The following is an 11,050-nucleotide window of genomic DNA, read 5'->3' on the forward strand; positions in this document are numbered from 1 at the left end:
ACAAATAACTTAAATAACATTTTATTAAACAAAACGAGAGAAAAGCACTTCAGGGTATTTACATTCTCTCTTTTTAAGCTGTAAATCAGCCAGAAACACGTCTGTGCCACACAAATATCATGTGAAATTCTTTGTGGGGGAAACAAAGATGGAAGGGCAGCAGTTCAGGGTGACTTCGTCGCAGCGGTCCCGCCCGGGCTCCTCGTCCCTCCGTGGTCCTCGCCAGCTTCCGACCAGAAGTCCGGGTGGTCCTGATACCACTTCACTGGAAGGAGGAAGAATTAATGATAAGAATCGGGAATTTTCTTTCACTTCTTTTGAAGTGTGTGTGTGTGTGTGTTTCTCGGTACCGGTGTGTCTGATCCCTTCAGCCCAGGACACTTGTTCCCTCCAGCCCAGCCGCTGCAGCTTCTCACTTCTGATGGGGTAGCGCAGGTCGACCCGCGGCCTGCCGAGCCACAACGCCAGCGTTTCAGATTTGGAACAGTGCTATCTTTTGGCAGCCAGGTGAAGGATTTACCTTTCAGGTACAAACTCCACCCAATCCTTCACTTTGGAGGCCGGCACGTTCTTCACCTGAATGGAAAATGTAATCTAATGAAGAACACTCTTCTGCTCGATACCTTTTGAATTTACCGGAATCCGCAACTCACCATCCTGACGAGTTCCCTGGCCAGCTGTACGATGGGAATCTCGAAGCTCGTGCCCATGTTGTAGACTTCTCCCACAGTCCCTTTCTCCAAAACCAACAGCAGGGCGTCGACGGCGTCGCTGACGAACAGGAAGTGTCGGGACTGAGGAAGCGTCCCCTGGACGGGGCTGCAGCAGAGAGAAGAGTCGCTCAGGCTTTGTTTCTTCACTCAAAACACTGAAACCGGAACCAACGTACCACTTCTTGTTGACTTGCAGGAGGGTGAGGAACCTCGGAATGACCTTGAAGATGAAGATAAGTTTGTCAAAGTTGCTCTTGAAGCTTATCTAACATCAGTTTTACCTTCTCGGTGTACTGTCTGGGTCCATAGACGTTGTTGCTCCTGGTAATGATGATGGGAAACTGGCGACAGGGAGACACAAAATGTTTAGTTTTTCCTTCGCTCTTAAAAAAGTGCTACGACTGAACAACGCGTTGGGTTTACCTTGAACTGGTCCCAGTAGGACCTGACCAGGTACTCTGCAGCCGCTTTAGTGGCGGCGTACGGATTGGAAGGCCTCATCGGGCTGCTCTCATCGAACACCTGCAAAAAGACCACAACATCAACAACAATCCATCGCCCAAGTCGGGACAAGTGGAATCCGGCGAGCCGACCTGGTCCTCGCTGGGCCCGTACACCTCGTCGGTGCTGACGTAGACGAAGCGCTGGAGCCGGCGCGGCGCCTGATGAGCCGCCGCCAGTAAAACCCTGGTCCCGTCGACGTTGACCTGCTGGAAACTGGACGGGCACTCGAACGACGACGCTGCGGAGTTCAGAGGCGGTTCCGATCAACCGAAACGGGCCGGATCCGGGAAGGTCGCTCTGCTGCCGCTTACCAACGTGCGTTTTGGCTGCCAGGTGGAAAACGACGTCGACGTTTTCCGTGTTGAAGATGTGGTTGACAAGCCGGGGGTTACACACGTCTCCCTGGCGAAGGAGAAGAGAAACAAGAGTGAGGTTTGGACACTGATGCGACAACCAGGCGAACAGCACTCACCCTGATGAACGTGTAGTTGGTCCTGTCCTCGACGCTCTCCAGGCTCCTGGGGCTGCAGCAGTAATCCAGCTGGAAAAGGAAAGCCACACACGGTCACGAGGAAACACTCCGAAGGAAAGCTTCTTCGTGAAAAACCTGCCCGCGCTCAACTTCCTGTGGCTTTGTCGCTTTGCGTTTAAAACACAGCGTTGGGTAAACACAGCCCGAGCACGTGCACGCGCGCAAACAAAGACAGCATATCTCGACTTACATAATCCAGATTGATAATTCTCCATTCTGGGTATCTGTTGACCAGTGAACACACTAGATGGGAGCCGCTGGAGGAGAAGACAGACAGACAGACGGACTTCAGTTTCTTCATCCAGAAACTCGGGAAATGAAATTTACAGAGTGAGAAATAAAACCTACATGAATCCGGAGCCTCCGGTCACCAGAACCGTCCTGTTAAAGTCCATCCTCCGCTTCAGATCCCGCTCGAGCTGTAAAGATTCATTAATCTCCACGAGGGGCATAAAATTCCTGAGTTTGAGTCCTTACAGTAGGCGCTCTGTGTCATGTTGACACGTTGAAAGAGGGCGGGGCGGCCCGGTGCGTGTTCAGGGGGTCCTGCTCTCCGATTGGATGTTGAGAATGACGTCATGACGTACGCGCAATGTGATAGGATAAGAGATTAATCAATCAGTCTGTCATGTTTACCGAGCTGACACGGGATTAGTGACAAGAGCGGAAGCTGTTTGGTTTAGAAAATAAAGGCCTATTTGATTAACACCTTAGATTTTGGAGGAATTTGTAATTTCTTTACCATAAAAAAATCATAATATTCGAAAAATACTTTTTAGTAACATTCACAAGCGTACTTTTTAATAGTACCCCCAATTTTACAAAGAATAACAAATATTTTCATCCTTGTGTCTATTATTTTTCCTGACAGTGACTTCCGGTTTTCTCTTCCCACGTTGTGTAATTTCATGTGACTTGACACTTTTTTTTACTTCTGGCTTCGTGGCTCATTGAATTGACGAGCTGGCTTTCATTTCTGGTGAAAGTGCACGGAGCGGGTATAAAATGTGGCGTTTCTCGCTCGCCCTCGTGTCTGTCGGCCTGTTCGGTTCCGAGGTTTGTGGGAAAACCGTGACGGGACTCTTCAGGAGCGAAGCGGCGAGGCGCCAGAGAGGCCAGTTCATCACTAAATTCATGTACCAAGGTAACCAAGCTAACACTTCATATGGACGTCTGTCAATACCTGCATCTGTTTACTGGCTGAGGGGAAAAAAAAGTGGCATCATCTGCACCTTTTTTGGCTTTAATCTGCACTCACTTATTGTATTCATGGCTCCTGTGTGTGTGTATGTTATACAATTTATTTAGATCGTCTGAAATCTGCCACTTTAAATGTGTCATCTGTCAGATCCACACCCATCCTGAGATCCTGCAACCCTCAAGGAGTTTTAAGAGTCATGCAGGAAGATGTAAATGAGAGGATCGTCTTTCTTTCTCCCACCTGTCAGGTGATAATGGTCTGCTGGTGTGCCGGATGGACAACCCTCCCCTCGCCGTGGAGAAGGAGTCCAGGCTGCTCCTCTATCAGGACATGGACTCGGATCTGGACAACCTGAGTTGCTCCGAGAGGCACGCCAAAGCCGACTTCACCAGTAAGAACGAGGAACGCGGCGCCGGCTTTATGTCTTCCTTCCCCTACGCCTCACCTCAACGTGTTTCTCCCTCCTCCCGCTTCAGTGTCACTCAGTCGAGATGAGCACAACTTTACGATCCCTCGCCAGTCCTTACCCACGCTGTGGCAGGTCCTGTATGCCGACCGATACACATGTCAGGTAAATACAACCAGGTCGAGTCAACCCTGTGATCCGTGTGCGCCGGCAAGCTCAACCAAGCTGCGCTTTGGTCTGCTGATCTTTCAGGACAGCGCTACGATTGCTGCTCACGCCGATCTGGGCTTCACCGCGCTGCTGTTCAATCCCGACTCCGCCGGAAACCCTCTGGACCACTTCAGCGCGGAGGAGGCAGGTCAGACGCTCACGGGGAAAAGACGACCAGTCGCCGTGACGCTTGGTTGTGAGCTCGGTGTTTCCTTCTCCTTTCCCTCTCAGGTCTCCACAGTTTTTACTTCCTGCTGCTGCTGGCCTACTTCATCGCCTGCTGCATCTACGTCCAGCCTCTGTACCAGGCTCTGAGGAAGGGAGGCCCCATGCACACTGTCCTCAAAGTGCTGACCACTGCGCTGGCGTTACAGGGCTGCTCCGCCCTCTGCAACTACATCCACCTGGCCAGGTAGAGTCCCGCTGACGCGCACTTTAAATCCACTTTATTTTATGGACATTCCTCTTCCCTCTCCCTGTCGCCTGCAGGTATTCCAGAGATGGCTCCGGTCTGCCGCTGATGGGCAGCCTGGCGGAGTGTATGCATCCCTTTCTTCTGCAGTTAGATTTCTGTTCCTCATCCGTTCCCACGTTGAGACGGTATAACTCGTGTTCTGTTTTCCATGTGCTGCTCCCGGTGCAGTCTGGGATATGGTGTCCCAGGTGTCCATGCTGTACATGCTGCTGAGTCTGTGCATGGGCTGGACTCTGAGTCGAGGGAGGAAGCCTCAGTCCAGGCCGCTGCAGTGGGAGCAGTCTCCGGCCTCCAGGGCCGTCGCTGTCGGTGGAGTCCTCACACAGGTCCGCTGAGTCATAACGAGCGTTTTAGATTTCTGTTTGCTCCCCGTCCACTTTTTATACGTTCTGTTCATTTTCAGGGAGTGTTATTGCTATGGGAGCAATATTCCGAGGCAGAGAGCAAACATCACAGCTACCATGCTCAGCAGAGTCTGGCGGGCCTCCTCCTCATGGCTCTGAGAGTGATCCTGGCCCTCCTGCTGGCCTCCGTCCTCTACCAGATCACCTCCACTGAGAGGAGCACGTTAAAGAGAGACTTCTACCTCACTTTCGCCAAGGTAACTGGCACAGCACATTAAAGAAATGAAATACACCACATACATGTGCCCTTATTATTATTTTTTTTTTCCCAGGGATGCTTCCTGTGGTTCCTCTGTCATCCTGTCCTCTTCCTCATGTCTTCAGTCTTCAATGACCACCAGAGAGAAAAGGTTAGAGGACTCAGAGTGAGTGAGAACACGTTGCAGCCCGTTTGACAGATTTCAGTTCAGCTCGTGTGTTCGTCCTCTGAAGGTGGTGACCATCGGCGTGATCCTCTGCCAGTCCATCTCCATGGTGACCCTCTACCAGCTCTTCCTGTCTCGCTCCCTGTACTGGGAAGTGTCGTCGCTCTCCTCCGTGTCGCTGCCGCTCACCATGTCCAGGACGAGCAACAGGGGGCGCTACTGAGCTGGGAGCTGTGGTGTCTCAGCCGATCCTGCTGGGTCGGAGGTGAGAGATTTCCTGAAGGGAAGAAGAGGACTGAGGGGACTCTTCTGCTTCGCAGTTTCTTGGAGGAGCAATCAAAGCCAACGTCAGGCGGGAACCAGGGAATGACGACATTATCTGAAGCAACGCCCTACCTCGGTTGACGCAGCATTGGGACTGCCGAACGGGCTTCACGGCTCAAGAGCTGGAAATGAACGCTTATGTCTTATTTATAATGCCCCAGTTGTGGGCGATATCCTCACAAAGTGTTGAACCATACTTTTAACCGCACGTACAAGCCACCATTTTTTTTATTAAATTCAGCTGCTGACAAGGTTGATGCTGACGTCAAATTACAAAATGTACAAAGAAAGCGAGGACCCTCGCAAAGATACCTTTTACTTTGAATCGTGAAACTTTAACTTTTAAAAAGTAAGAAAATCACTGAAAAATGAAAACCTGACAGCATGTGAGGCCTGACTCTGAAATCTTACAACCCGTATGCAGCTGAGGACACGCTGCATGGCTTCTGCTATATTTAAGCAAAGGAGGTCAATCGGGAGCATCCAGAGTCGGCTACAATAATAAAAACCTTGTGAATACACCCCTTCTCATCTAGTCAAATATTAGTACAAAGTTTTATTTAAAGATTCTTAGTCTGTGTCCTACAGTTACTGGAGATGTTTTCTAGCTGCCTGCCCCAACGCACTTGAAGTTATGTTGTTTGCTTTATATGTTACATGTGCAGATGTTTGATTTGGTCCTATAATGACAGTCTGGGAAACATGATGCTGGAGGTTGTATTGATTTTTTGTTTTTGTTTTTTATATACAAAGGAAAAGGTTACACTTCTAAGTTAAAGTAAGATTTTTTTTTTAATTACCTGTGGAAATATGGAACCTGTGACCATGGAGCCTGTAATAAAGAATACATTTGTCATGGCTTATGTGTGTTGTCATAAACTAAATGTCTCTGGCTCAATATTTTGAAAAAAATGATGACACTGCATTGTCACTAATAAAGTTGAGTTTGGTAACATAAGGTAAGAAACAACTGGAAATAAGAAAAATCAAATTAGACACAACTGAAACATGATGTACGTTCATACAAATGTTGATTTCATTGTTAAACGAATTACAAATGAAATGTCATGAACAGGATTCAGACTTGTGTGGGGAAACACTTCTGTTTTCAACATTTCTTACATCTCAACATTTTCAACTATAACTTAAAATCTTATACCACCAAATGCTCCGTTTCTCTGTTGTTCTATAATACCATTATTATTGATACATCGCTATCGTTTTTTTTTTAAATTAAATTATGTGCTATGTTATGTGTATTATATGTTATATTAGTTAAGTTGCACAAACTTGCCAGGATTTGCACCTGGAACCTTCCATGCAAAGGATGGCTGTGTTGATGTTACACCACAACAGTGTTGTTAGAGTTGTACATCAACTCTGTCTTGTCATGTTAACAACTCGCAACAGTGTGAACCTAAAAAACAAAGCTGCAAAATGCAACTTTTGTTAATAATTTAACATCGTATGACATTATTCATACGCATATGTTTCCACACGGATGAATTTCAAAGGCGCACCTCCAATGCTAGTTCTCCACCACAGAAGAAGAGTGTTTTGTCACGCGCTCATTAGTGAAGGTGGCAGTCGCGTGTCGGAGGGCTCGACCCTGCTGGCAAAAACCAGCCCAGAGGTGAGTTACAAAAATGTATTTTGTCCTAATTTTTATATATTTTTTTCACTGAAATGTTACAATTTTGTGTAGCTCTGATGACGTGTTTTTTTTTTTTTTTTTGTCGTGAATCGATATTCGGATACTTTCTGGCATTGTTTTGATGTCAGGACTTTTTTAGGAACCGATAGGATTTTGTTAGGACTTGTCAGGCGGTGTTTTGAAACACGATGTACGACTTCTCATCAGAAATGTCGATTTCCTTGCTAAAACAATTGATAATTGGCATAAATGAAATTTCGTCACGAACAGGATTCGAACCTGTGCGGGGAAACCCCATTGGATTTCGAGTCCAACGCCTTAACCTCTCGGCCACCGTGACGACGTAATATATATGACGTAACCACGTTCTCTCATCGAGTGATCTGGGACGACTCTGAAAGCTCGAAGCCGGTTGTTTCTTTTTTTGTGGGTGTACTGATGATTTAGAGCCATAAATGTCCCATTTGGACATCAAGTAGTCAGTTCTGTGATCACCCCCCCACCCCCACCAAAAAAAAAAGGGCACAAAATGAAAGTTTAAGAAATGAGAAATATTGACGGTTTGTCCAAACTGAAATGCGTCCCGATAAGCATTATTCTGATGAAATATATGTGGACAGGACAAGTGATAATCTGTTGGAGTAACGGAATCCACTGCTGAAAGTGCTGGAAACTTGAAGTAAACCCGAGAAAGACATGACGCGTTCAGCGACCGTGGGAAAAGTGGGCTTCGGCAGAAGAATTGTGCGCAAAAACACACATCATTCGTCGTAATTGAATATCTGCAACTAATATCAAGCTTTGAACTAGATTTTAGTGCTTTTAGGACTGACTGACACTTTAAGGCGTTTTTTAATTTGCAATCTAACTGATAGCATTAATTTTTTTCCCCGGTGTTTTTGAACGCCGCTTGTGACGTCGTTGACATACTTTGACACGATTGGTGCGTTCGCTGAAGCCCCGCCCTTGATAGCAAACGTTTATCGTCCTTCTGGCTGTGTGGAAGAAACATCAACATCAGCGAAGCAAACATGATCAACTGGAAGGTAAGACGGCTTCAGACAGGTGTTTTGTAAGATACACGTCCGTGGTGTTATAGTGTTGAACAGCTGTTGTTCCCTTTGAGAGCAGATTTTATGGTCATTTGTCACAAATGTCACTTTCAGAGAGCTAACGCTGCTTTAGCCTCACATAAACACCTTGCAGTGGCGTGGAAGCCCGTCACTCTGTGTTCGCTTCAGTTCTCACGCTGAGAAAAATTGGAATCAATCAGATGTTTTTGAGTGACATTCAAAGCAGCGGAAAGTGTGGGTTCTCAGTGTGCACATGGCGTGCAGCTGCTTCTCTCTTTCACACACTTCCCTTTCTGTGACTAAATTAACTCCAACCGAGACAGCTGAGGCCCCCAGTTGGAAAGGGGAGGGGGTCACCATCTTCTTCAGAGTGCCCGGCTTTTTCCAGACCTTTCCTTTGCAGTCCGTGTAACGCTTGAACCGCTCCGTCCCCAGGCTTTGGACAACGTCCCCATCCTGTTGTACATCCTGGCCCTGAAGACACTGCTGCTGTGTTTGGCCTTCGCGGGGGTGAAGATCTACCAGGGGAAGAAGGCAGAGGAGGCCCTGAAGAAGCAGCAGGCCGAGAGGAGACGGCTGGCCCAGCGAACGCAGGAGCTCATCGACAACTTGAAGGAAGACTGAGGAGGTCAGCAGAGGCGGCTTTACATCGGCACCTCTTGTACAATGAATATGAACATGTGACGAGGAGCTCTGATTCTTCTCACTGTTTTCCTCCCCTCCAGGCCTCCTGTTACTCATCGGGCCGACAAGGAGCAGCAGAGAGACTTTTCTGTGTCTCAGGGAAGAGAATCCCGTCTGGGGAAACAATATGTTGTTTGACTGAAGCATGTTTTTGTTGAATAAGAAGACTCAGATGTTTTTTCGATCTGAAATGGACGAAACATATTTCTGGGCTGAACTTTCCACATGTTTTCACTGAAAGTGAGTTTAAAGCTTTATTATTAAGCTTTGTTCACCCAACACAAGTTTGACAATTTTGCTTATTTATATCATTAAAGCAAGCTGTTTGTTGTGTAAAATTATTGTACATTATCATAGGTTTGTGCCAAACTTTTATAATGGATTAAAATAGTTTTTTTCCATATGGCAGACTGTTGCTGTTCCTTTATTTGTGGGTTTTTTGTTTGTTTTTTTGAAATAATTGGAGGATAAAAGAAATTTCAGTGGAAGAAGTTCAAGCTTCCATTTATTTATGACGAGGACAGTCATGATTGCACACAACATTGCAACTTCATATATTCATATATACAACTTTAAATTGGGTGGGTATGTGCTGAGATGTATTTAACAAAACATCACCAACGATGGATGATCTTATCGCTTATTTGCAAAACTGTTATTACTGCTGCTCTGTTTTTTGTTCACAGTTTTGGGTGCATTGGCACAATTTCTCCACAAGATGGAGACAGAGACCACCGTGTCAGTCAGTGGACTTAACTATCAGTGCATTGTGTCTCCTGACATGATTAGCTTGAATTTCATTATTTCTTTTTAAAGAATGTCGTTTAATGATTTCAAAAAAGTTTATTTCACTTTTTTGACCAAGTTAAAACAAAAATATTTTAAGTAGAATTTTTTTTATATGTATTTGAGATTTGGAGTTGCAGCATAAAAACACACACTAACACGCATCTGTTATTTCATCTCCATTTTTTTTTTATTTTGTCTTCATTGTGTCCTTATTTTTGTGATTTTTTTTTTCCCCCTTAATTTTTTATGCTCTTTATTAGATGTATTTGTCTTTGTGCGGGACTGAACAGTCACAGAGTACAGTAATGCTGCTGGCACTGAAGGCAGTGGCCCTCACTTAAAAACGACAAACGAACGCGCGCCAGAAAACTGGGTGTACGACCATTTCCACGCGTGGATCGGCATTCATCAATATCAAGATCAAATCTCACGACGGGTCTGACATCGTGTACGCAAGTTTGAGTCAGTGTGGCTCTGCGGCGCAGCACAGAAGAACCTGGCGGAGTCTGGAAATAATTAATGAGCAAACCTCAGACATGTCATAGAGAACAAGCAGCCTCATATTTAGTACAGAATTAAAAGTAAAATGTTTTTTTTTTTTTAAATGCCCTTACAGATTATGTAATAACCCCGCCACAAAGCAGGAGTGCCATTTCAACATTAAAAGACCATGTCACAATGAACTTTATTCCAAATCAATTAGTCCTGAATGAAGTGGCTGTTTTCTCCTTCTGAAGCTCCACTCTTTGTAATTTGCTTGTTTTTTCACTTTTTTGTTTGTCTGTCTCTTTTCTTGTATTTTTGTTCCCTTGTCAGGTCCAGCGATATCACTTACCACAGTCACAATAAATACAATAAAGTAAGAACTCATATTATTTAGAGGAGCTTTAAACTTATAAGCTCTTGGAGTAAATCTGTGCGGTACATTAGAGGAGCCAGACCTCCATTCTGATGCTTCGATGTTGAACAGGAAATGTAAAAAAAAAAAAAAAAAAAAAGAAAGAAAAGAAGCTATATAACTTTCAGCAATCATACTTTACACCATTTTAAGAATTTTAATGAAGTTGCCATGGATTTCAGCACCATGGACAGCACCACGTTCACTCTCTGTGTGTTCCACAAAGTTTATCAACTGAATTAATGAACCGTCACTTCAGCACCATGGCCTGTGTTTACTTTCTGTGCGTGTGTGTGTGTGTGTGTGTGTGTGTGTGTGTGTGTGTGTGTGTGTGTGTGTGTAGTCCTGACTTGTGGAAGATGGTGGCCAGGTTTCACAGTAATCTACAGCGAAGCTATTCAGCAGATTTTGAGGTGAAAGAAGACGGTGAGTCTCTTCTTAACTTCACTGTTGAACATTTTTGTAAACATATGTTTGACTTGAAAGGAGTAACATACAGAAAATGTTTCCGTTTGCCAGTGCTTCCCAGTTTTGAGGTGAAACTCAAGCCTCAGGTCCGCTTCTACGTGGACAGCAGCGACCTGACTGTGGAAATCGGAGCAACGCGAGTCAAACTTTAGAGGAGTTTCAGTTCAGGCTGGGTTTTTGGTGTAACTGTGGGGAAATGAGAAAAACAATGAAGGACTGTATCATCTGTATGGCTTCAGTTGCTGCTAAATTTGATCATCTTTTTTTTTTTAAAGTCCTGTTTCAGTCCCCGTGGAGGTTTGAGCTGACTCATTCTTGTAGTTTCAGGTATCCGTCTGGTGAAGAGGTGG

At 45.5% G+C, this 11,050-nt stretch overlaps 3 protein-coding genes and 1 non-coding gene across 4 annotated transcripts; 2 read left to right on the plus strand and 2 right to left on the minus strand.

Annotated features, from left to right (window-relative positions):
* Positions 1–11: 11 nt before the first annotated feature.
* tgds (TDP-glucose 4,6-dehydratase) lies at positions 12–2,263 on the minus strand. Its single transcript, XM_030086546.1, has 12 exons — positions 2,098–2,263; positions 1,940–2,006; positions 1,690–1,758; positions 1,529–1,619; positions 1,307–1,455; positions 1,137–1,235; positions 995–1,054; positions 890–933; positions 654–819; positions 521–576; positions 351–448; positions 12–265 (listed from the first exon to the last, which is right to left on the minus strand). Exons 1-12 carry the CDS (start codon positions 2,199–2,201, stop codon positions 165–167), a joined length of 1,104 nt encoding a protein of 367 aa, XP_029942406.1. The 5' UTR covers positions 2,202–2,263; the 3' UTR covers positions 12–164.
* Positions 2,264–2,704: 441 nt separating this feature from the next.
* Positions 2,705–5,993, plus strand: gpr180 (G protein-coupled receptor 180). The gene is made up of 10 exons (XM_030086545.1): positions 2,705–2,893; positions 3,198–3,341; positions 3,427–3,521; positions 3,609–3,714; positions 3,798–3,978; positions 4,056–4,105; positions 4,210–4,367; positions 4,445–4,642; positions 4,718–4,795; positions 4,878–5,993. Exons 1-10 carry the CDS (start codon positions 2,755–2,757, stop codon positions 5,031–5,033), a joined length of 1,305 nt encoding a protein of 434 aa, XP_029942405.1. The 5' UTR covers positions 2,705–2,754; the 3' UTR covers positions 5,034–5,993.
* Positions 5,994–7,046: 1,053 nt separating this feature from the next.
* On the minus strand, positions 7,047–7,128 carry trnas-cga (transfer RNA serine (anticodon CGA)). Its single transcript has one exon. It is a non-coding gene; the product is annotated as a tRNA-Ser (tRNA).
* Positions 7,129–7,764: 636 nt separating this feature from the next.
* Positions 7,765–8,951, plus strand: smim11 (small integral membrane protein 11). The gene is made up of 3 exons (XM_030086547.1): positions 7,765–7,834; positions 8,297–8,489; positions 8,587–8,951. The coding sequence occupies exons 1-2, from the start codon at positions 7,820–7,822 to the stop codon at positions 8,483–8,485; spliced, it is 204 nt and encodes a 67-aa protein (XP_029942407.1). The 5' UTR covers positions 7,765–7,819; the 3' UTR covers positions 8,486–8,489; positions 8,587–8,951.
* The last annotated feature ends 2,099 nt before the right edge of the window (positions 8,952–11,050 follow it).

This window comes from Salarias fasciatus, assembly GCF_902148845.1.
Source record: "Salarias fasciatus chromosome 23 unlocalized genomic scaffold, fSalaFa1.1 super_scaffold_20, whole genome shotgun sequence".
Lineage (NCBI taxonomy): Eukaryota > Metazoa > Chordata > Actinopteri > Blenniiformes > Blenniidae > Salarias > Salarias fasciatus.

What these genes read in the sequence shown, in the direction of transcription:
- tgds (XM_030086546.1), bottom strand. Translation starts at nt 2,201, where the DNA reads ATGCCCCTCGTGGAGATTAATGAATCTTTACAGCTCGAGCGGGATCTG. An exon ending in CCAACTACACGTTCATCAGG is followed by an intron (nt 1,620 to 1,689) that starts GTGAGTGCTGTT and finishes CTCCTTCGCCAG; the next exon opens with GGAGACGTGTGTAACCCCCG. An exon ending in ACGGGCCCAGCGAGGACCAG is followed by an intron (nt 1,236 to 1,306) that starts GTCGGCTCGCCG and finishes GTCTTTTTGCAG; the next exon opens with GTGTTCGATGAGAGCAGCCC.
- gpr180 (XM_030086545.1), top strand. Translation starts at nt 2,755, where the DNA reads ATGTGGCGTTTCTCGCTCGCCCTCGTGTCTGTCGGCCTGTTCGGTTCC. An exon ending in CACTAAATTCATGTACCAAG is followed by an intron (nt 2,894 to 3,197) that starts GTAACCAAGCTA and finishes CCCACCTGTCAG; the next exon opens with GTGATAATGGTCTGCTGGTG. An exon ending in TCTACCTCACTTTCGCCAAG is followed by an intron (nt 4,643 to 4,717) that starts GTAACTGGCACA and finishes TTTTTTTCCCAG; the next exon opens with GGATGCTTCCTGTGGTTCCT.